Source organism: Chroicocephalus ridibundus, chromosome 1, assembly GCF_963924245.1.
Source record: "Chroicocephalus ridibundus chromosome 1, bChrRid1.1, whole genome shotgun sequence".
NCBI lineage: Eukaryota > Metazoa > Chordata > Aves > Charadriiformes > Laridae > Chroicocephalus > Chroicocephalus ridibundus.
Window position 1 is genome coordinate 11,164,243 of NC_086284.1, and position 24,123 is coordinate 11,188,365.

A 24,123-nucleotide genomic window follows, 5' to 3' on the forward strand; every position below is an offset into this window, starting at 1 on the left:
CCAAACTAGGTGGGAGTGTTGATCTGCTTGAAGGAAGGAAGGCTGTACAGAGGGCCCTGGACAGGCTGGCTGGCTGGCTGGCTGGATACACTACTACTGGACTGCACCTTCAGTCCAGTCATGCTCATGAACTAGCACGGCCACTCTCGAGTCTTTGGTCGCGTTCAGTGAGAAACCAAAAGGACGAGCTACTTCAAAAAGTGCAGTTTATTTAAGCAACAGATAGATAGGTTCTTAGGGCAGCCGGTGATAAATACACTGTCTGCAAAGCACGTGCAAATGAAAGTATTGTTACATCTACAAAACGCGGGACAACGTTCTAACGATACAGCCTGGCTATACATGTAGAAAAGAGAGTCTCGAGAGAAATTTCTGAGTTTCCCGAGGGAGCCCTCGGTATAATCTAAGTCTTACCCAAAGGTGTCCCTATGGGGGGGAAGGGAGGCTCAGCCCGTCGCCTGCTCCCAGAAGTCAGTGATGGAATTCTTTGCGATGGTGTCTTCCCTGGGTATCCCCCCTCTCTCGGGCTGTTTTTCTACTATTTGTTATCTTCGAGGTGGAGTTTGAGTGACTTTAGTCGTACATACTTTTATGATGAGTGGTGTAAATTTTTCTCGCTTCACAATTAAAGGTCTAGTTTACGAGAAGCTCAGGGCGCAGGCTCAAGAAGGAGCGGTCGCACCTTGGAGGCGGGTAGCCTTCGGGGTGGAGGTGTGTTTTGGTATTATAATGACATTCTAACGAGCAAAGTTCGCACAAAGGACAGCATTTCATCAAAATTTGGCAAAATGTTGGCTCCGAGTATGGAGCGGGCAGCTAATTGGCAGCTTATCTGTTTCCTGGTATCATCCCATTCCCGTATCCGCTATACATCCAAGGTAAAGCCGCGGAATAATTGCATCCCGTCCCATACCTCATGTAGCTTATCAGGGAACCACCCGTGTTGTATTCTTCATGCCAGCTGCGGCTGTTTTCTCCCTCAGAAGCCTCTTGATTTTCTACTTTTCCTTCCTGTGTGAACAATGCTGTACTTTTGTGTTTTTAGCCAATGTAGTATTTATTCCACAGGGGGGCAGCGAGGTCTGTCCCTGTCCCTGTCCCCGTCCCCCCCTCCCACCCTCTGCCCTCGGCAGGACAAGGTGAACCAAGTCCTCACCTCCTACCTGTGGGTCCGTCAGGCCTGGCTGGACGCCCACCTCGCCTGGGACAAGGACGCTTACGGCGGCATCGACAGCATCCGCATCCCCAGCAGCTACGTCTGGCGGCCGGACATCATCATCCTCTACAACGAGTGGGTGCTGCTCGCCCTCCCCCACCCCCCGGCTGCTCCCGGAGCTGGGGGGGCTGAGGCTGCGGCTGGGGCTGTTGCCAACGGGGAGCAGGGGGGTCCTGGTGTGGGGGATGTGGGGAGACGGTCACCTCGACTGGGTGAGAAGGCGGCGGCAGGAGGTGCTGGCATCAGCCTGGTGTGCCACCTACCTGGCAGCTGGGATGTGCCACCACGGGGGTGACCAGGGGCAGCGAGCCCCCTCTTCCTGGGGGTGACGTGGGGAGGGGACACGGGGTTGGGGACAGTGCTCGGCCCCGGCCCCGCAGACCCTTGCCCCACGTGGGGCTCGGGGCCATCTTGGCCCCACAGCGATCCCTCCCCCAGCGCCAACGACGGCTTTGGCGGCTCGGTGGAGACCAACGTGGTGCTGCGCTCCGACGGGCACATCACGTGGGACTCGCCCGCCATCACCAAGAGCTCCTGCAAGGTGGATGTCTCCTACTTGCCCTTCGACGGGCAGCGGTGCCGCCTCACCTTCGGCTCCTGGAGCTACAACGGGAACCAGATCGACCTCCACAACCGGCTGGACACCGGGGACCTGACGGACTTCGTGGAGAACGTGGAGTGGGAGGCGCTGGGCATGCCAGCTGTAATAAATAGAATCATGTTTGTTAATCAAATCAGGCTTTCTTAAAGGCTGGTGAAAACTTACACTGTTTCGACTCTTCACATACTTAAATCGCAGGCATCCAGCCTGCTGTCTGGGGCACTTTGATACCTCAAGGCCTAAATCACAGGCATCTGGTGTGTTTTAACACTTCAAAGGGAAGAGCTAAGTTGTGAGATAAGCTGAAAAGAGTCTCCCCAAGGACACTGATAAAGATGAGGAGCCTTCAGCCCCACCACCATCAGGAGGCGGGACAAGACCGACCCCCTAGCAACACGTCGCTCAGACACAGAATATACCAGGATTGACACATATACGGGAACCAGAAGAGTATATAATCAACTACTTTCGGGAAGTGGGTGTGCGCCGTTGGCGGAGCAAAGACTCCCCAGCCGCCCAGCGCTGTTTTGCTTGCTGCCGCTTGCTTAATAAACTAATTTGATTAATTGGACTGGTTCCTGTCAATTATTGGGCCACAATCTATAACAAATTTGGTGCCGTGACTCGGATAGAGGCAATTTGGCTGTAAACCTCACAGGGGGGGCGCCCCACTGAGTAAACGGCCCCTGTTGGGGGTTTTTACACCCAAAACCTCTACCGACGAACTCGAAATTCGGCAGCAAGCAAATAAAAGCCGGCAACCCCGTAAACTTTGTGCACGAAGACCCGAACGAAGACTCAGGAGTGAGTAAGTATAGGCCGGTGATCCGTTCGGTTGGGGTTGGGTATCCTGGAGTGTGCCTGTGTGAGACGTCCACTTGAGGACGAAGCAAGTGCGGACCCCTTAGTAGTGCGGTTCCCATCTCCCGCGAGGGACTGGGCCAGGAACAGGGGGAAAAGATTGTGTGTGTGTGTGAAGGCACTCCGGAAGATGGGACAGAAGAAAAGCAAGCCTTCTGATCCCATGGGTGGGTCGGTGCCTAAGGTTAGGTTACCCCAGATACCGCCAGACAGTTCGTTAGGATTAATGATTAAATATTGGGATGATTACCCTTCTAGGCAGGGTAAGGATAAAGCAAAAATGATACGTTATTGTATGGAAGTTTGGGGTGGGAAACAAATTAGAAGTGACCACCTGTATTGGCCCGTTTTTGGGTCCTTTGAAGATTGGATATGCCAGGCTTTACATATTTATGTTAATTCTAAGGAACCCTTTAGCCTGGAGGAGAGTGAATATGCACACTTGTGGATAAGGTCAGAGACTAGAGTAAATCTATATCACTTGAGAGAGAAGAAACAGGGGGGTAGGAGAAAAACCAATTTGTAGCTAAATCATGGACGGACATTAGAAAGAAGCTGGAGAAAGTGGAGGATTGGCAGGATAGGGGTTTGGATGAATTGTTAAGGGAAGCCCAGAAAGTGTATGTCCGCAGGGAGGAGGAAATACATAAGAAACAAGCCAGAATGTTGGTAGCTGCAGTCAGAGAAGGGCAAAGGACGTCAACCCCTGGAAAAGGGTTTGAAGCTCGCCAGATAAGACAGGAGACCCAAAAACCTTTAAGAGGGAGAGAATGGGAAACTGTGGTTTGTTTCTATTGTGGAGGAAAAGGGCATGTTAAAAAGGACTGCAGAAAGAGAATGATGGATGAGAAAATGTTCAAAGACTAGGGGTGTCAGGGGCTCTATTTGCTGGGAACCCGAGGAAAAAAAAAAAAAAAAAAAACAACACGAGAGCCCTTGATAAAACTAAAAGTGGGTGCCCAGCAACAAGAAATTGAGTTCCTAGTGGACTCGGGAGCAGAAAGATCTACCGTTCAAAAATTGCCCCAAGGATGTAAAATATCCTCGGCGACTATACAGGTTATTGGAGCAAAAGGAGAACCTTTTGGAATACCCGTAATAAAGGATGTGTTTTTTGAAACCCATTCTAAGGTAGGGGTGGGGTCCCTGCTACTCATGCCTGAAGCAGACTATAATTTATTGGGCCGAGATTTGATGATTGAATTAGGAATTGGCTTAGAAGTAAAAAATGAAACACTAAAAAAAATTAAACTGTGTCCCTTACGAGTAATAGATGAAGAGAAAATAAATCCTGAAGTCTGGTACACCCCGGAAACAGTAGGTAAGTTAGATATTGAACCCTTTCCAGTAACAATAAGGAACCCAGAAATACCAGTCAGAATAAAACAATACCCCCTTCCTAGAGAAGGGAGGCTAGGTTTGAAACCTGAGATCCAAAGATTACTTGAAAAGGGGTTGCTAGAACCCTGTATGTCTCCTTTTAATACTCCCATCCTGCCTGTAAAAAAAAAAAAAAAAAAAAAAAGCCGGATGGAAAATATAGGTTAGTACATGACTTATGAGAAATTAACCAGAGAACAATAGCTAGATTCCCGGTGGTGGCGAATCCACACACCCTCCTGAGTCAAACAGGGCCCGATAATCAATGGTATAGTGTAATAGATCTGAAGGATGCATTCTGGGCATGCCCTCTCAAAGAAGATTGCCGAGATTACTTTGCTTTTGAATGGGAAGACCCAGATAACCATCGGAAACAATTACGGCGGACGGTATTGCCCCAAGGCTTTACCGAATCTCCGAACTTGTTCGGACAAGCCTTAGAACAAATCCTGAAGGGGTATGAGTTAAGTGAAGGAGTCACACTGGTCCAATATGTGGATGATTTGCTCCTAGCTGGTGATAGCGAAGAAAAAGTGAGGCAGGAAAGTATTAAGTTACTAAATTTTTTGAGTTTACAAGGATTGAAGGTATCAAAATCAAAACTACAATTTGTTGAGAAAGAAGTAAAATATCTGGGACACAGACTAAGCAAGGGAACTAAGAAATTAGACCCCGAAAGGGTGAATGGCATATTGTCATTACCGGCTCCTAGAACTAAAAGACAGGTTAGGCAATTATTAGGTCTCTTTGGCTATTGCAGGCAATGGATTGAGAACTATAGCAAAAAGGTGAAGTTCCTCTATACCAAATTAACTAAGGATGGATTATTGAAATGGTGGGAGGATGATGATAAACAATTAGAAACACTAAAAACTGATTTAGTAAATGCCCCAGTCTTGAGCCTGCCAGATGTAAAGAAACCATTTTATCTATTTATCAATGTTGATGAAGGGACCGCATTTGGGGTATTAGCACAAGAATGGGCAGGAAGAAAGAAACCTGTGGGATACTTATCTAAACTCCTGGACCCTGTAAGTAGGGGTTGGCCTACCTGCCTTCAAGTGGTAGTAGCCGCAGCCCTTTTGGTAGAGGAAGCCCATAAAATTACCTTTGGAGGAGAATTGAGGGTATTCTCACCTCACAACATCAGGGGAATTTTGCAACAAAAAGCTGACAAATGGATAACAGATGCCCCGGCTCCTAAAATATAAAGGCATCCTAATTTCCTCTCCCAAACTGGAACTCCAGGTAACAAGCGTGCAGAATCCAGCACAGTTTTTGTATGGGGAGCCGAGTGACAAAATAAGTCATGATTGTCTTTACAACATTGAGGAGCAAACAAAAATCAGACCAGATTTAGATGAGGAAGAACTTGGAGAAGGAGAAAAGCTATTTGTAGATGGATCATCCCGGGTAGTTGAAGGAAAGAGAAAATCAGGATTTGCAATCATTGATGGGAAAACATTTAGTGTAATAGAATCAGGACCTCTAAGTCCCAGTTGGTCTGCACAGGCTTGTGAACTATGTGCTGTATTAAGAGCCTTGCAACTTTTAAAAGGTAAAATTGGAACCACATATACGGATTCAAAATATGCCTTTGGCGTAGTGCATACTTTTGGAAAAATTTGGGAAGAAAGGGGTTTAATAAATTCTCAAGGAAAAGGATTAATACACCAGGAATTAATAATCCAGGTCTTACAAGCATTACGAGGACCAGCGGGAATAGCTGTAGTACATTTAAAAGGACACCAAAAAGGATTAAGCCCATTAGTCAGAGGAAACAATCTTGCTGATCAAGAAGCAAAAAGAGCGGCATTAATGGTGATCCAGACTAAAAGAACTCGGGAGGACTGTATAACTTGTGGAAAGGAATCAGACGAATTCCCATGTTATGAGTGTTGGAAGGATTTTGGAATCGATGCAGTCCCTTGCAGATGTCTAATTTATGATGAGTGTGACAACCCCAAGTATAGCCATTGCCATCTACACGGAAAAATTCACTCAATCCTGAGTTTTACAGTGCAGGAAAAAGATAAGCTGACTCAGATGGGAATCAGGGAGACAGAAAAAGGAAAGTGGAAACTCCCAGATGGCCGGGAAGTTCTCCCCAAACCTCTGGCTTTGAAAATAATGCAAAAATTCCATGAGAACACCCATTGGGGAACTCAGGCGTTAGTGGGTCAGTTTGCCACAAAGTATGTGTGCATTGGTATATACAATATAGCAAAGAGAATAGTTAGCGAATGTATGACATGCAAAAGGGTCAATAAACATCAGTTACGGGGAAAAAGCCCTGGGGGGAAGGGAACTGGCTCACAGACCATTTGCTAAAATCCAGCTAGACTTCACTGAACTTCCAAAGGTGGGACGATATAAATACTTATTAGTAATCATAGACCACCTAACCCATTTTGTGGAAGCTTTCCCAACAGCTAGAGCCACCGCTCAAACCGTAGTGAAGACTTTGCTGGAAAATATAATCCCTAGGTATGGATCCATTGAGGTAATAGACTCTGATAGGGGCTCCCATTTTGTTTCAAAAATAGCAAGGGAAGCTCTCTCCTCTTTGGGGACAAAATGGGAATATCATACTCCCTGGCATCCACAAAGCTCGGGAAAGGTAGAAAGAGTAAATGGGGAAATAAAGAAACAGCTCACAAAATTGATGTTAGAAACTAAGATGTCATGGGTAAAGTGCCTCCCCTTAGCACTATTGAATATAAGAACACAGCCCCAAACTGATGTAGGAATTTCCCCCTTTGAAATGTTATATGGGATGCCATACGATTTAGAAATTCTGCAGGACCACCCCCAACTTGAAAATTCACAAATTAGACCTTATATAATTCAACTCATGGCTAGGAGAGTAAAGCTGCGGAATAAGGGCTTAGTAGTACAGAGACCCCCCTTGGATGTAGCCATGCATAACATAAAGCCAGGAGACAAGGGGACCCCTCGAGGCTGAGAGACACCGTACCTTTGCATACCTGTGACATTTAAGATACATACGGGAAACCGACGTCATGACCTTTGTATCCCACCCAAACCCCGCGTGCGGTAAATAGCGGAGCATTTCCTGCCGATACATCTGGCCTTACGGAATATCTCACCCCCCTGCATTTACTGATCCGTCCTCAATAAAATAACGACTCCATCAGCTCTGGCTGAGTGACCTCTGGCTCTTCTCCTGCGACAGCGACGGCGGCTGGTCCACGCTCACCCTGCCCGACAGCCTGTGCCGGGGGGGGCTGGGCCCCTCGTCCCCATCCCTGCCCCACACCCCACAGAGTGGCTGTCGGAGGCCTCGGGGCTCATGCCATCTTGTCACCGGTGGAGGGGACTGATCAGCTGGTGGGGAGGGGGACGGTGGCCAAACCTGGGGGGACACCCGTGGGTGATGGGGGAACTGGGGGATGAGAGCCGGAGGCGCTGGGGCAGCCGGAACAGGGTGCGGGGGACACGGAGTGCCCTCGGGCTGGCTGGGATGGCGCACAGACGCTGGCAGCAGGGATGGCCGTAGCGAGGGGAGCGCGGGGGGCCAGCAGCACCGCCCCCGGCTGAGTGCAGGGACCCGGCTGGGGGCACATGGCGAGGGGAAGGAGCCGCTGTGCCCGCGGGGAGCCCCGGGGCGAGGAGGGAGCCCGGCCAGGGCAGCCCCAGGGGCCGAGGAGGAAGGCAAAGGGGCCAGGCAGCATGGAAAGCGCAGGGCAGCGCGGACGGGGGTCCCACCGAGACCCCAGCCCTGCGCCGACTCCGCTCAGGGGTGTAAGAAAGGCAGGTGTTGCTTTTGCAGAGGAGAAAAGCCGTTTCCATCAGAGGTGACACGATAAGGGAATGACTGAGACAAAGAGGCTCCAGCAAAGGCTTGTAGAACATCTCTTATCACACAGACAAAAGGACAAACTGATTCCTACTGCATTAGCGTCTGGAAGGGTAGTCATACATTTAACCAGGGCTAATGACATTGAGCAATTTTTTTGTTACCAAAAAGGAAGGAAATAAACTAGTCAGATAATCTCTTTAGGTGTAGCATAAAGAGAAGCAAACAGCGGCAGGACATGCGGGAAGAATTTTAGGCGCCTCGCACAGACCGTGAACCCTGGAGTACCCAACCAACGGGAAAGAGGGGAGGGAAAAATTGGGCCGGGATTAGGAAATAAAAAGGTGTGGTGTTTCAAGAACGGAAAGTGTGCCTACTTGCTAGGTCACCCGCTCTTGCAAGAGCGTGAATAAAAATGTGCCTCCCAGAGGATTCTGCCTGAGCCTATTTCATTCGGACCGGAACTTATTTCTCACAATTTGGGGGCTCATCCGGGAGCAGAAGTCATCTTTTTGGGAGTCCGTGTTGCCGAAGGATGGGAAGACGCGTCCCATTGATTTCAACGGTCTCGTGGATCGTCGGCAGGGATTCCGGGAGGAATCGACTAAGATCTCGAGACCCAGTTGTGCAGCAGACTCTGTGAACCACAGGGGGAAAAGGGATAGGTGCAGTCGGCACAGAGAGTACGACCAGGCAACTCCGTGCACGGACCAAGGTAAGAAAAATCGGACCGTCAAAGTATTGCCTTGGTGGTCGGGACATTCTAAGGGACTTGTGTGTGAGTGACTGAGACGTACTGTGGTACGAAGCGAGTGTGGAGTCGGGATCCGCGGTTCTGTAGTCCTGCGAGGGGCGCAGCCGGAGAAGGATGAAGCGAAAGGAAGGGGTGTAAGAAAAGTCTCTGTTCGGAATGGGAAATAAGGATTCTAGGCCTAGGGATGAAGAAGGGGATACTAAGAAAGACCCCGGGAACATTCTCCCAGACAGTCCTTTAGGGGAGAATGCTGAGGTTTCGGAATGATTCTTCTTGTACAAGGGATAAAGATAAAAAGAAAATGATTTGTTTTGTTCGGACCGCATCCCGGAGGGGCCGGGGGCGGCCGGGGGGGCCGTGGACATCCTGGGAAGGGTCTCAGGGGTGTCCTAGGGCTCCTGTGTCTGTCTTAGAGGATCCCAGAGGTGTCCCAGGTGGGACACGTTTGCATTTGCATTTGAATTTGTTTGGACCAAAGAACCCATAAGACCTCCTAGTGTATTTTGGCCCAAATTTGGATCTGATGAAGACTGGGTCTGTCAGACTTTAAACATGTATGTGAATAATAAGGACTAATAAGGAAGTCGAAGAAGGTGAATATGCTTTTTGCTGGGTCAAGATGAATAGATTCAGGAACGCCCAAATCCATTTTATATGTTCGCAGCCCAGACTGTAATAAGTAACTAAAGGTGATTTGCTGATCGAACAAGTTAAGCAAGAGGAACGAACCCATTGTGGCAGTCTTGAGAACTCCCTGTTTAACCAGAAGAGACATGTCCACGTTATCTTGCTACATCAACATGGGAACTCCTGTTTGACAAAAAGCTTAACCACAATGTTATCAGAATGTATTGTTTTAAGCTGATTCTGTGACCAACATTTTATCTAAACTACCTCAAGCAAGAAGCTACAGAGGGGCGTACCGAAGATGTCGAAACCCGACCTCCGTGAAGATAAAAAGAGGTGCTCAGCTTGCCTGAATTTGCGAGCCTTTGGTGGAGCTGCGACTCCCTGGCCGCCCAGCGCTGCTTTTGCCTTCCTACCTCAATAAATATTTATTGAATCTAAGTTGGACTCGATTTATTTTAAATTCAACTATAACAAGACCGTCGGTGATGTTTCAATCGACAAAGAAATTGAATCCCCGAAGTGGGACCCCTTAGGCTGTTACTTGGGGGCGAGGGAGAGGGGTGAATAACAGGGGACGAGGACTGCCCCGACCGCTCCTACCAGCAGCTCGAGGTTCACCGGTAGGGTGTTATCATTGTGGGATTTACAGCATCCCCTAATTCGCTTGGCGAGTGTTAGAACAAGTGCTTGAACAATCCAGCCCTCCATCGGGAGTAGCCCTGCTTCAGTATGTGGATGATTATTGGTATCTGGGGAGGAAGAAGGCAGGGTAAAAGAAGCCACGAATGAGTTACTGAACTTTTTGGGACAGTAAGGTTTGAGGGTCTCAAAAAAAAAAAATAAAAAAAATTGCAATAGGTGGAAACAGAAGTGAAGTACTTGGGACATGTAGTCAGTGAAGGGAGTCGAAAAAATAAATCCTATAAATCCTGAGAGGATCAAAGGAATAGTAGACTTACCTCTGCCAAAGACCAAGAGGGAACTGAGAAAATTTTGGGGGCTGACTGGGTACTGTAGACTGTGGATAGAGGAGTATGCTCAAAAGACTAAAGGACTATATTCCAAACTGTTAGCTGAAGATCCGAATGTATTGGTTTGGACAGAAGAAGAGGAGGATTTAGTGTAAGATTGAAAACAGAGCCTAATCAGAGCTCCAGTTTTAGCCTTATCTTCTTTGAAGAAATCTTTTCAACTCTTTGTAACTGTAGACAAAGGGGCTGCGTTAGGAACTCAAGAGTGGGGGGGGATAAGCGGCAGCCAGTGGCCTGTTCATCTAAACTCTTAGATCTGGTCTCCTGAGGGTGGCCAGGGGAATGATAGAAGTTAGCACCCCTCACCAAGTAAAAATCATTTTAGCCCAAACCACGGGAAAACGGCTAACCAATTCAAGAATACTGAAGTATGAAGGAATTTTAATTGAAAAGGATGATTTGATTTTAACTACCCGCCCTTGCCTTAACCCAGTGAGCTTTTTGTGAAAAAAATAGAGGCAAAGGATGAAGAACTTACACACGAATGCATAGATGGAATTGAGTACCAGACTAGGACACGATCTGACTTAAGGGAGGAACCCCTATCTGGGGGTCTTCATTTGTTCGTAGACGGTCCTTCAAGAGGGATAGAAGGAAAGAGGTGTAATGGCTATGCGGTGGTGCATGGAGTGAGTCAACTGTGGAATGTGGATAATGAGGTGAAGTGTCTGTGCTCAAAGAGCAATTAAGACTGGCTTTGCTCTCTCTTGTGCAACCCAGGGGAGTGAAGGCTTGTCTGGCTATCACAGGCTACATAAATGACGGGGTAGTCTTGGGGAGCCAGGACAGCCCTGCTTTTCATCAGCAGAGACAGTAAAATCAAGACAACAGAGACCTCGTGTAGCTCTTTGTTTCCTTGAGAGGCTGCCATGTCTGGCAATTGACCTTTGCCTCCTTACCTGTGAAATGCATATTAAAGTTGACGCCCCTGTATATGCTAATGAAGCTTTTAGAGACCATGCTAAACATATATGACTACAGCACTCGTCTCTCCACCCCAATCATACTACACGTCACCTAGGGGAGGGAAACCTTGTAAGTCTGGGGATAAAAGGATGGAGAAAATGACTGTTACATTGGGAGAGAAGAAACTTGATACGTGTCGGACCAGTCGACGGGCTGTGTTCTCTCCCTCCGCCCCAGGCAGGGACGCCTTTCTGGGTAAGCGCTGCGCCTTTCACCCTCTGGTGAATGTTACCCCGGGTTGCTGTACTATCATTATTTTTGCTAGCAATGTTAACCTGAAGTAATTAGCGCTATTGTAGTCAGTGAATTTATCAACGGCAATCTCAAGTCTGTTCTGTCGCTCTCAATAAAACAACTAATTTCGATTATTTGTGAATCTGATTCAGTGAAAGTCCTGTGGTGGGACTCTGATAGTAAATCAGTGAAAGTCCGGGACTCTGACAGACAAATATCGAAACTACAGCCCTTTTTACGCGACACCAACAAGTAAAAGCATCTGAAAAATTCCCTAGTGCATGGTCCGCTCAAATATGTGAGATGTATACCTTAAAGCAGGCACTTAAATTAACTGGAGAAAGGAGAAGGAACAATATACACAGACTCTCGCTATGCCTTTGGGGTAGTGCATACCTTTGGTAAAATTTGGGAAGAACGAGGACTAATAAACAGCAAAGGGAAAGAACTTTTACACAAAGAACTTACACAGCAGGTGTTAGCTAATATATTAATACCAAGTGAAATAGCAGCTTTACATGTTAAAGGTCACCAGAGAGACAATTCAATCACCGCAAGGGGAAACAGATTAGCGGACAAGGTGGCAAAAGAGGCAGCCTTGGGGCAGGAGAAGCAATGACAGAAGCAGGGGCAGTGGAGAAAGGTGGTAAATGGATTCTGCCTGACGGAAGGGAAATGGTCAACAAACAATGAGAGAAACAGTGACAGTGTTACAACAGGGAAGCCATTGGGGAACGCATGCAACGTGCGAATAGTTTTGTGGAAGTACAGGTGCTTTGGCATATACACAATAGCCAAACAAATTTGTGAGGGATGTGCTATTTGTAAGAAAGTAAACAAGAAAGCCTTGAGAAAGCAATCTTCGGGAGGAGGAGAGCCCGGCTTGAGACCATTCCAAAGTATACAGGTAGACTTCAGTGAACTACCACCAACAGGCAGGCGAAAAGATCTTTTAGTCCTAGTGGACCGTCTGACTGGATGGGTGGAAGCCTACCCCTTGGTGTCAGCTACTGCAGCAGGGGTAATTAAGATAATACTCGAACAGATTATTCCCAGATACGGGTTAGTGGAGAATAGAAACTCAGATCGGGGCAGTCATTTTATCTAAAATCCTTCAAGGAATTCTGGAAAGTTTAGGGATGGTGTGGGAATTTCATATCCCCTAGCATCCCCCGTCATCAGGAAAAGTTGAGGATGAACCAGACCATTAAGAGACAATTCAGTAAGAGACAATTGTCGAAATTACCACGGACTAAATGTTTGCCCATAGCATTGTTGAGGATCCAGACTTCTAGAAAAGATACAGGTCTCTCGCCCTGTGAGACGCTTTTTGGACTACCTTATATGGGTAACAGAGAAGACTTGCCCACTTTTGAAACTAAAGATATGTTTCTTAAGAACCGTACACTGGGGTTGTCGTCTTCTTTCTCTCGCCTCAGAAATAAAGGATTTCTTGCTCAAACTCCGCCGTTGGAATTTGTCGTCCATCCGTATAAACCAGGGGACTGGGTACTAGTCAAATCCTGGACGGAGAGTAAGCTACAACCGGAGTGGGAAGGACCATTCCAAGTCCTCCTCACTACTGAAACCGCAGTAAGGACAGCAGAAAAAGGATGGGCTCACTACGCTCAGCAAAAAGGAGCAGTTGAACCCCCGCCAACAGATCCGGTAGAACGGTGGACTGTACATTCTACTGACAGCCCACTGCGAGTAACCCTAAAGAGACAATAAGCCGTGGGTTGGGGCGGGATGATCCAGTTGGGAGACATAAATCTGTGCATGCCATGAATTTTAAGAAGCGTTTTGCGATGATACTGGTCATTGGGGCGGTGTTGAGCTTCCCACTAGGAAGCTGGAGTGTACACCTAGATCACCTACGAAGTGCACACCCAGATTACCCGGTTAGGCTTATCATAAATATCACTAAAGGAGATACCCCACAGACTGTACGCTTTGATGCCTGTCAAGTACTGAAGTGTGGGAAGCTAGAGGCCCAAAGACGGTTGAGTGGTGAAAACAGGTACCTGTTCCCAGAAATTTGGAGGGTCGCAGAGGGATATCAGGAGGCTGCACCTTGTGACCGATGGAGTGAAGCGTGGTGGACCACCCAAATTGGAGGGTGGGCCATTGATGACAAGTGGTTCAAGTCTTCTTATTATTACCCTCTCAAAAAGAAAATACATTTTTACAAAGGATCACCTTCCCCAGAGTGTGGCCTTTTTGAATGGACTCCTCGGTTGATAACTATAACCCAGAGGGACGATACAGCTAACCTGAGGTATGGAATAGGAGCAGATGTGTCTGGAAGAGAGCCAAGGGGAAGATTTAGAATAGACCTACTGGAAAATAGCAGTTAAGCAGAAGGGACAGCTATGACTACTAAAACTCCCAGTAATACAACAGTGGGAACCACTGAATGACCCAGCTTTGGTAACGGTTGCTGAGATTACAGATCTTAGACAAACATTTGAGATTGAGACAGGGTACGGTGAGACGAATGCTTGGGTAGAATGGGTAAAATATACTGTTAATAGTTTGAACCAAAGCAATTGCTCTGCTTGTGCCTCAGGAAGGCCCACAGCACAGATTGTCCCTTTTCCCTTAGGGTGGACGAAAGATTCCCTAGGGATGTGGTGTATGATAGCATTATACCAAGAAAGGACGGCCTGGGGAAACGAGGCTTGTCATTCACTTTCCTTACTGTTTCCTGCCTTGGAATCTAGAGATGTTAAAGTGCCACCAGCATTTTCCACAGCAATTGGTAACCATCCAGCGTGCCTCTCACGGCAGGGTGTGAATGCTACCAAACCTGGGGGGGGATTTACCCTGTGCACTGAAACTCTGAATGGGACCAAGGATGTAAAAGGAAACTACTCAGCGATACGAGTGCCTTGGGTGGATCTCTGGTGGTATTGTGGAGGGAAGACCTTGCGATCTGTGTTGCCGGCTAACTGGAAAGGTACATGTGGAATGGTACAATTGGCAATACCATTCACCCTAGCATTTGAAAAAGGAACAGGAACCCTGAGCTCAGGCAGTAGCGTAAAAAGAAGTGTGGGTGTATCCTTTGATGAACGGATATATATAGATCCCATTGGAGTCCCTAGAGGAGTCCCAGATGAACACAAAGCAAGGAATCAGACAGGAGCAGGATTCGAGTCTGTCTTTTTCTGGTGGATAACTATAAGCAAAAATGTAGATTGGATAAATTATATGTACTATAACCAACAGAGGTTTATTAATTATACCAGAGATGCATTGAAAGGAATAGCTGAACGATTGGATGCAACCAGCGGATGGCATGGGAAAATAGGATTGCCCCGGACGTGATCTTAGCAGAGAAGGGAGGTGTGTGTGTAATGTTAGGGAACCGGTGCTGCACCTTCATCCCCAACAATACAGCTCCAGATGGTGCTATAACTAAAGCCCTTCGAGGGCTCACCAGTCTAGCTGATGAGTTAGCTGAGAACTCTGGAATAGACACCTCACTGACAAGTGGGCTGGATTCCCGGTTTGGGAAACGGAAAGGTATGGTGGTATCAATATTGACTTCTCTTATAATGGTAGCGGGAATGTTAGCGGCTGTCGGACGCTGTATCATTCCCTGTGTGCGAGGATTAGTTCAACGATTAATTGAAACTGCCCTAACGAAACGAATGGAAGTAGACCCTCCCCCATACCCTGGGAAAATGCTTCATCTAGAAGACAATAAAAACTGTCGAGAAGAAGAAGAACGTAACATCACGCTGTCGGCTCCAGAGGCCTCATATGGAACCATGCCCTGGGAATGCAAAAGACAATAAGATTATGAGAAAGGAAAGGGGGAAATTGTAAGAAAGGCAGGTGTTGCTTTTGCAGAGGAGAAAAGCCGTTTCCATCAGAGGTGACACGATAAGGGAATGACTGAGACAAAGAGGCTCCAGCAAAGGCTTGTAGAACATCTCTTATCACACAGACAAAAGGACAAACTCATTCCTACTGCATTAGCGTCTGGAAGGGTAGTCATACATTTAACCAGGGCTAATGACATTGAGCAATTTTTTTGTTACCAAAAAGGAAGGAAATAAACTAGTCAGATAATCTCTTTAGGTGTAGCATAAAGAGAAGCAAACAGCGGCAGGACATGCGGGAAGAATTTTAGGCGCCTCGCACAGACCGTGAACCCTGGAGTACCCAACCAACGGGAAAGGGGGGAGGGAAAAATTGGGCCGGGATTAGGAAATAAAAAGGTGTGGTGTTTCAAGAACGGAAAGTGTGCCTACTTGCTAGGTCACCCGCTCTTGCAAGAGCGTGAATGAAAATGTGCCTCCCAGAGGATTCTGCCTGAGCCTATTTCACTCGGACCGGAACTTATTTCTCACAGGGGGGTCCCAGCAGGGCCCCCAGGCACAGCCAGGTCCCGGCAGCGGCAGGGGGGTCCCCAGCCCCATCTCAGCCCCGGTCCGGCGGGGACGGGCTCAGCCACAGCTGGGGAGAGAGGGCGGGGGCTGCGGGGGCCACCAGGCAGTGCCGGGGGGGGGCGGCTCCCAGGTCTCTCCCGGCTCCCTCAGAGGCAGCATCACCCAGGCGGCTTGTGCTGAGGCCGGCACAAGCCCGGGCAGCGGCGGGGAAGCGCAGCTCGCCCGCGGGCACCCGCAGCTCGGCCGCAGCTGGCGCGAGGGCGGGGGGCGAGGCGGGGGCGGGGCCTGCAGCCGCCGCGGCCAGACCCCACCCCCGTCAAAGGCGGCCCCGGGGAGGGCGGCGAGCGGGAGCGGGAGCGGGGCGAGCAGCCAGGGCGCGGGAGGTCACGCGAGAGTGGAGCTCGCGCGGGATTTCGCGCGGGAGTTGAGCTCGCGCGGGACGCCGAGGCAGGGCGAGGCGGGGGAGCTCAGCCATGGCCTGTGCCCGAAAGGCGCAGCCTCCCGCGTGTTGCGCACTTTCCAGAGGAGACGCGGCCACGCAGACAGAGCCCCCCTGGACGCCTGCAGCCCCCCCGGGCTGTGTCTGCAGGGAGCGCCTTCACCTCTCCCGGGTAGCGGAGGGTAGAAGGGATGGCGGGTGCGTGAGGTGCGAGCAGGCGGCTGATGCGCTCGGCCTGGCGGCAGAGGTCAAAGAGGGAGCAGAAAGGCTGCGGAGCGTCAGGGAGAGGGCAGAGCAGCAGAGAGTTGGGGTTGTTCAGCCTGGAGAAGAGAAGGCTGCGGGGAGACCTTCTTAATGTTTACAAGTATCTGAAGGGTGGGCTGAAGGAGGATGGAGCCAGACTCTTTTCAGTGGCTGCCAGTAAGAGGACGAGGGGTAACGGGCACAAGGTGGAACATAGGAAGTTCCGATCAAACCTGAGGAAAAACTTCTTCACGGTGAGGGTGAGAGCGCACTGGAAGAGGCTGCCCAGGGAGGTTGTGGAGTCTCCTTCTCTGGAGACTTTCAAGACGTGCCTGGCTGCAGTCTTGAGTAATGTGCTGTGGGCAATGCTGCTTTAGCAGGGGAGTTGGATAGATGATCTCTAGAGGTCCCTTCCAACTCTGAAATTCTGTGATTCGATGAAACGTTCAGCCTGGAGAAGAGAAGAGAAGGCTCCGCGGAGACCTTGGAGCCCCTTCCAGCCCCTCAAGGGGCTCCAGGAAAGCTGTGGAGGGACTCTGGATGAGGGAGGGGAGCCATGGGACGAGGGGGAAGGGGTTTCCACTGCAAGAGGGGAGACTGAGCTGAGATCTCGGGCAGAAATTCTTGGCTGTGAGGGCGGTGAGCCCCTGGCCCAGGTTGCCCAGAGAAGCTGTGGCTGCCCCATCCCTGGAGGGGTTCAAGGCCAGGTTGGCCGGGGCTTGGAGCAAGCTGGGCTGGTGGGAGGTGTCCCTGCCCAGGGCAGGGGGTGGCACTGGGTGGCCTTTAAGGTCCGTTCCTACCCAAACCATTCCCTGAAGGGGTGGGGCCCTTCTCCCCCTCCTTTTGTCCCCCTCCTTTTGTCCCCCTCCTTTTGTCCCCCTCCTTTTGTCCCCCTCCTTTTGTCCCCCTCCTTTTGTCCCCCTCCTTTTGTCCCCCTCCTTTTGTCCCCCTCCTTTTGTCCCCCTCCTTTTGTCCCCCTCCTTTTGTCCCCCTCCTTTTCTCCTTCTCCTTATGGTTTGAGAAACCCACCACAATTTCTTGTCCTTTAGAGAACTACTCTCTCAACCGATGACCCCTCCCCAACCGGGAAGGGGAACTGGGGGAAAAACAAGGACCCAGGAGGACACTGGGGAGCTACATTGCGGTTCTGTGATGGTGACTTGGAGCACTGCAGCCACACTGGAGTCCGTGCCATGGGCGCTCTGATGCCTTGTCTCCCCTGGGCCCTCTCCTCCTGATTGTGATGGGGCTCAGGGTATTCTCATCTGTGCTGTGGAGGAAGCTGCTTCAGGTTGGTGACTTGACTGTTGCAGCACATTGTGCTGTGGCATGGGGTGGCAAGGGATGGCGTGGAGTGGTGTGGGTGGCTGTGGTGTGGGACTGGGTGGGGCTCCCGTCTCACCCAGCTCCTGGGGACCTTGCAGAAGTGAAGGAGAAGAAGAAGCGTCAGGCAAGCAAGACAAGAGCCCAGCCGGAGAAGCAGAGCGGTGAGTGGCCCCAGCACCGACCACCCTACAAACGGCCTACACCCCATGGCAGCCCTGAGCCGGGGCTGTGCCGGCAGCTGCTGGCCGCTCACTCTGTCTCCTCCCTCTGCAGCTTCTCAGCCAGTGGATGGAGAAGTGGAGAAATCCTGGCCCAAGCAGGAGAAGCGGTGAGTGTGGGGGAGACCCCAGATGCTCCCCAGACCCTCACCCCATGCCCTGCCCCTGCCTGCGCTGGGCAGCCCTGACGGCCAGCCAAGGGGGGTGCTGCCTGCGGGTCCCGCTGGGGTCTGGGGTGCAGCGGGGTCTCTTTCTCCTCCTCTGCAGGGCGAGTGCGGAGGCCTTGAGCCGGAAGCCCCTCTCCCCACGGGCCCCGCTGGCCACCATGGACTCCATGACAGACAGAGGCTCCTCTTCCTCAGCTTCCTTTACCCTTCCCGGAGGCCTGTCCTGGTGGGATGGCGGAACTGGCAGCACTCAACTGCTCAGGACCCCGCCATCCCCCCAGGGCTGTCAGGGGGAGGGTGCAGGAGCCAGGGCCAGCCCTCTGCGAGGAGCCCCCACAGGAACTGCCAACAAGGACCACGCAAGAGGTCTACTTGACCTCTTGCACATTTTCAAGGCGTGGGGGGAGAGGCAGCAGCGCGGCGAGCCCATGGCCAGACTGCCATGGCCAGACAGCCCATGGCGAGAGCCGGCTGCCGGCCGCGCTGCATCTGCTTCAGAAATTTCCCCTAATGGCTGGGAGGTGTGGGGCCGGGAACCCCCTGGGGTGCCCCACTTCTGATCCAATAAAAAAGTCAATATTTTCTCTATCCCTGTGAGTGTCAGCAGATCAGTTTTGTCCCTTGACAGGAGCAGAGAATCAGTTTTGTGTAATGACAGCAGTATGTGCTACAGTAATGCCGACTCTCCTGTGGAGATGGGGGGGCCCTTGCCCCTTGTGCATTACACCCCACCCGAAGAGAGAGACAACGTCTATTATTGCGTTTACTATCTTTATCTCAGATCATCTGTTATTATGTGTAACAATAATGCACCCTCAGTGAGTTTGCAGATGACACCAAGCTAGGAGGGAGTGTTGATCTGCTTGAGGGAAGGAAGGCTCTACAGAGGGCCCTGGACAGGCTGGAGGGATGGGCCAAGGCCAATTGGATGAGGTTTAATAAGGCCAAGGGCCGGGTCCTGCATTTTGGTCACAACAAGCCCAAGCAACGCCAGGGGCTTGGGGAAGAGTGGCTGGAAAGCTGCCCCGCAGAAAAGGACCCGGGGGTGCTGGTGGCCGGCCAGCTTAACATGAGCCAGTCCTCCCCCAGATGAGCTGGGATCACTGGAAACCGGCTCAGCTCTCTCCAACCCCCCCAAAGCAGCACAGCCCTCCCCAAAATGAGCTGGGACCGCTGGCGTCCAGCTCAACCCTGCCCAGCCCCCCCAGACCAGCGCAACCCCCCAGAGGCAGCCCAGCCCTCGGGACCCTTGCAGAGGCCGCCAGGCTGGGGCCCAGGGGGCGGGTCGGGGGTGTCGCGTGAAAAGGGGCAAAGCGGTTTTGGCAGAAAAGGAACCCCCTTGTGTTCTAACACTCCTCACCGAGGTGGGAGGCCAGGTGCGGCTGGGTTTAAATCCTGAGGAATGCCCAATTCAGCACTATCAGCCCAATGGCGTTTAATAGGTATTCAAGTGTTACGATTTGGATACACTACTAGTGGACTGCACCTTCCGTCTAGTCGTGCTCATGAACTAGCACGGCCACTCTCGAGTCTTTGGTTGCGTTCGGTGAGAAACCAAAAGGATGAGCTACTTCAAAAAGTGCAGTTTATTTAAGCAACAGATAGATAGGTTCTTAGGGCAGCCGGTGATAAATACACTGTCTGCAAAGCACGTGCAAATGAAAGTATTGTTACATCTACAAAACGCGGGACAAAGTTCTAACGATACAGCCTGGCTATACATGTAGAAAAGAGAGTCTCTAGAGAAATTTCTGAGTTTCCCGAGGGAGCCCTCGGTATAATCTAAGTCTTACCCAAAGGTGTCCCTATGGGGGGGAAGGGAGGCTCAGCCCGTCGCCTGCTCCCAGAAGCCAGTGATGGAATTCTTTGCGATGGTGTCTTCCCTGGGTATCCCCCCTCTCTCGGGCTGTTTTTCTACTATTTGTTATCTTCGAGGTGGAGTTTGAGTGACTTTAGTCGTACATACTTTTATCATGAGTGGTGTAAATTTTTCTCGCTTCACAATTAAAGGTCTAGTTTACGAGAAGCTCAGGGCGCAGGCTCAAGAAGGAGCGGTCGCACCTTGGAGGCGGGTAGCCTTCGGGGTGGAGGTGTGTTTTGGTATTATAATGACATTCTAATGAGCAAAGTTCGCACAAAGGACAGCATTTCATGAAAATTTGGCAAAATGTTGGCTCCGAGTATGGAGCGGGCAGCTAATTGGCAGCTTATCTGTTTCCTGGTATCATCCCATTCCCGTATCCGCTATACATCCAAGGTAAAGCCGCGGAATAATTGCATCCCGTCCCGTACCTCATGTAGCTTATCAGGGAACCACAGGTGTTGTATTCTTCATGCCACCTGCAGCTGTTTTCTCCCTCAGAAGCCTCTTGATTTTCTACTTTTCCTTCCTGTGTGAACAATGCTGTACTTTTGTGTTTTTAGCCAATGTAGTATTTATTCCACAGGGGGGCAGCGAGGTCTGTCCCTGTCCCCGTCCCCGTCCCCCACCCTCTGCCCTCAGCAGGAGGAGAGGAACCAGGTCCTCACCTCCTACCTGTGGGTCCGTCAGGCCTGGCTGGATGCCCACTTCGCCTGGGACAAGGACGCTTACAGCGGCATCGACAGCATCCGCATCCCCAGCAGCTACGTCTGGCGGCCGGCCATCATCATCCTCTACAACGAGTGGGTGCTGCTCACCCTCCCCCACCCCCCGGCTGCTCCCGGAGCTGGGGGGGCTGAGGCTGGGGCTGGGGGTGTTGCCAACGGGGAGCAGGGGGGGTCCTGGTGTGGGGGATGTGGGGAGACGGTCACCTCGACTGGGTGAGAAGGCGGCGGCAGGAGGTGCTGGCATCAGCCTGGTGTGCCACCCACCTGGCAGCTGGGATGTGCCACCCCGGGGGTGACCAGGGGCAGCGAGCCCCCTCTTCCTGGGGGTGATGTGGGGAGGGGACACGGGGTTGGGGACCAGTGCTCGGCCCCGCAGACCCTTGCCCCACGTGGGGCTCGGGGCCATCCTGGCCCCACAGCGATCCCTCCCCCAGCGCCGACGACGGCTTTGGCGGCTCGGTGGAGACCAACGTGGTGCTGCGCTCTGACGGGCACATCACGTGGGACTCGCCCGCCATCACCAAGAGCTCCTGCAAGGTGGATGTCTCCTACTTGCCCTTCGACGGGCAGCGGTGCCGCCTCACCTTCGGCTCCTGGAGCTACAACGGGAACCAGATCGACCTCCGCAACCGGCTGCACACCGGGGACCCGATGGATTCCTTGCTAGGGGGGGTTTCGATGCGGGGAGGTGGGCAGTGGTCTCTCCCCACCCTGCCGCGGCGTCACCACCCATTACCCACGCAGGGAAGTACTACATCGCCACCATGACCATGATCACGGCCTCCACCGCGCTGACCATCTTCATCATGAACGTCCACCACTGCGGCCCGGGGCGCCGGCCCGTGCCCCCCTGGGCCAGGTGGCTCATCCTCCACCACATGGCCCGGCTCTGCTGTGTCTACGAGGTGGGCGAGAGCTGCAAGAGCCCCCAACGGGTGCCAGGCAGGCAGGCGGGCAGGGAGGACACTGGGGGGCCGGGGGAGAGCCCCATGGAGGGGGAGGTGGGTGCCGAGGCAGGGGGCTGTCCCCGGGACTGCTGCCTGTGCCACCACGATGGCCTGCTGAGGAACGTGGGCTACGTTGCCGGCTGCTTCCGGCATCACCAAGCCTCCCAGAGCCGGACCGGCGAGTGGAAGAAGGTGGCCAAGGTGATGGACCGCTTCTTCATGTGGGTCTTCTTCCTCATGGTCTTCCTCATGAGTGTGCTGGTCCTGGGCAATGCTGCCTGATGGCCCCGTGGACTCACTGCCCAGAGAAACAGTGGTGGCCACGGGTGCCCCATGAGGGTGGCTCATCATGAGCCCCCCTTGGCCCTTCATGGACCTGCAGGGTGGGTCCTCCACCAGCGCCAGGGAAGATAAGCCTGAGAGCGGGAACCTGACTCGGCCGGGGCTGCCCCAGCTGCAGGGTTGAGGGGTCACGGCCCCCCGAGCAGTTGTCTCGGTGGTGACATATAGATATAGAATCACAAAATGGTTTGGGTGGGAAGGAACCTTAAAGATCATCTCATTCCACCCCCCTGCCCTGGGCAGGGACACCTCCCACCAGCCCAGCTTGCTCCAAGCCCCGGCCAACCTGGCCTTGAACCCCTCCAGGGATGGGGCAGCCACAGCTTCTCTGGGCAACCTGGGCCAGGGGCTCACCGCCCTCACAGCCAAGAATTTCTGCCCAAGATCTCAGCCCAGTCTCCCCTCTTGCAGTGGAAACCCCTTCCCCCTCGTCCCATGGCTCCCCTCCCTCATCCAGAGTCCCTCCCCAGCTCTGAGGCTGGACAGGCAGGGGTGGCATGGCATGTGGGAGAACAGGGGCAGGTACCTAGAGAACTTCTCGCCTCCAATGCTCTTGGACTTCACCCCTGAACAATTACAGGACCCTGAGAGAGGAGTAGAATATCTGCAGGGGAAATACTGGGGCTCTTCTAGAGAGGCACAACTCACCGCACTGTGCTGGGCCCTGGCCACTATCTACCAGGCACTGCTCAGTGTTATGCAGCACCCTCAGGGGAAGGAGATGGAGACCAGACCGACAGCACCAGTATAGGTTAGGGGCGGACATGCTGGGAAGCAGCTCTGAGGAGAAGGACCTGGGGAAGATTCTCTCCCTCTACTCTGCACTGGGGAGGCCACAACTGGAGTATTGTGTCCAGTTTTGGGCTCCCCAGTTCAAGAGGGACAGGGAACTAGCGGAGCGAGTCCAGCGAAGGGCAACCAAGATGATTATGGGACTGGAGCATCTCCCTTATGAGGGAAGGCTGAAAGAGCTGGCACTCTTTAGCCTGGAGAAGAGAAGGTTGAGGGGGGACCTGATTAATGTTTACAAGTACCTAAAGGGTGGGTTTAAGGAGGACGGAGCCAGGCTCTTTTCAATGGTTCCCAGTGACAGGACAAGGGGCAATGGGCACAAGCTAGAACATAGGAAGTTCCGTTCAAATACACGGAAAAACTTCTTTACGGTGAGGGTGAGAGAGCACTGGAACAGGCTGCCCAGGGAGGTTGTGGAGTCCCCTTCTCTGGCGATTTTCAAGACCCGCCTGGATGCAGCCCTGAGGGATGTGCTTTAGGCAATCCTGCTCTAGCAGGGGAGTTGGACTAGATGATCTCTAGAGGTCCCTTCCAACTCTGAAGATTCCGTGATTCCGTGACAGACACTGCGGCTACTGCAAGCCCTGTGGCAGACACTGTGGCTACTGCAAGCCCTGTGGCAGACACTGCCGCTGAACCAGGGAACCAACCCGTGCCAGTATCAGTTGCCCCCATACAGAAGAAGTACACGAAGAAATCAGTTCGCTTAGTAAGAGATGATGATGAACCAGGGCCATCATGAGAAGAGGAGGAAGGGGCAGAACCAGAGATAATTACCCGATCCCTATCCTTGAGTGAGCCGTGGGATATGCGAGAAGATTTTAGCCCACTTTCAGGCGAGCACATTGTCACCTGGCTGCTTCGGTGTTGGGATAACGGGGCCAGTAGCCTGGAATTAGAGGGTAGGGAAGCCAGGCAGCTGGGATCCCTCTCTAGGGAAGGCGGCATTGACAAGGCAATTGGAAAGAAGACCCAAGCCCTCAGCCTCTGGCAACGACTCCTGTCAGGCGTGAGGGAGAGGTACCCCTTCAGTGAAGATGTTGTATGTCAACCAAGCAGGAGGACTACCATGGAAAGAGGTATCCAGTACCTGAGAGAATTAGCCGTGCGGGAGATGATTTATTATGACTCGGACAATGCAGACTTACCCACAGACCCTGATGAGGT

General features: G+C 51.8%; 1 protein-coding gene across 1 annotated transcript in view; it reads left to right on the forward strand.

The window, feature by feature from the left end:
- Window positions 1-22,104, forward strand: part of LOC134511220 (neuronal acetylcholine receptor subunit alpha-10-like) — a 31,554-nt gene extending 9,450 nt beyond the window's left edge. Inside the window, exons 2-4 of the mRNA XM_063324845.1 lie at window positions 1,140-1,291; window positions 1,655-1,919; window positions 21,625-22,104. Coding sequence (XP_063180915.1) covers window positions 1,140-1,291; window positions 1,655-1,919; window positions 21,625-22,104 — 897 coding nt within the window. The remainder of the gene's footprint in view (window positions 1-1,139; window positions 1,292-1,654; window positions 1,920-21,624) is intronic.
- Window positions 22,105-24,123: the final 2,019 nt, after the last annotated feature.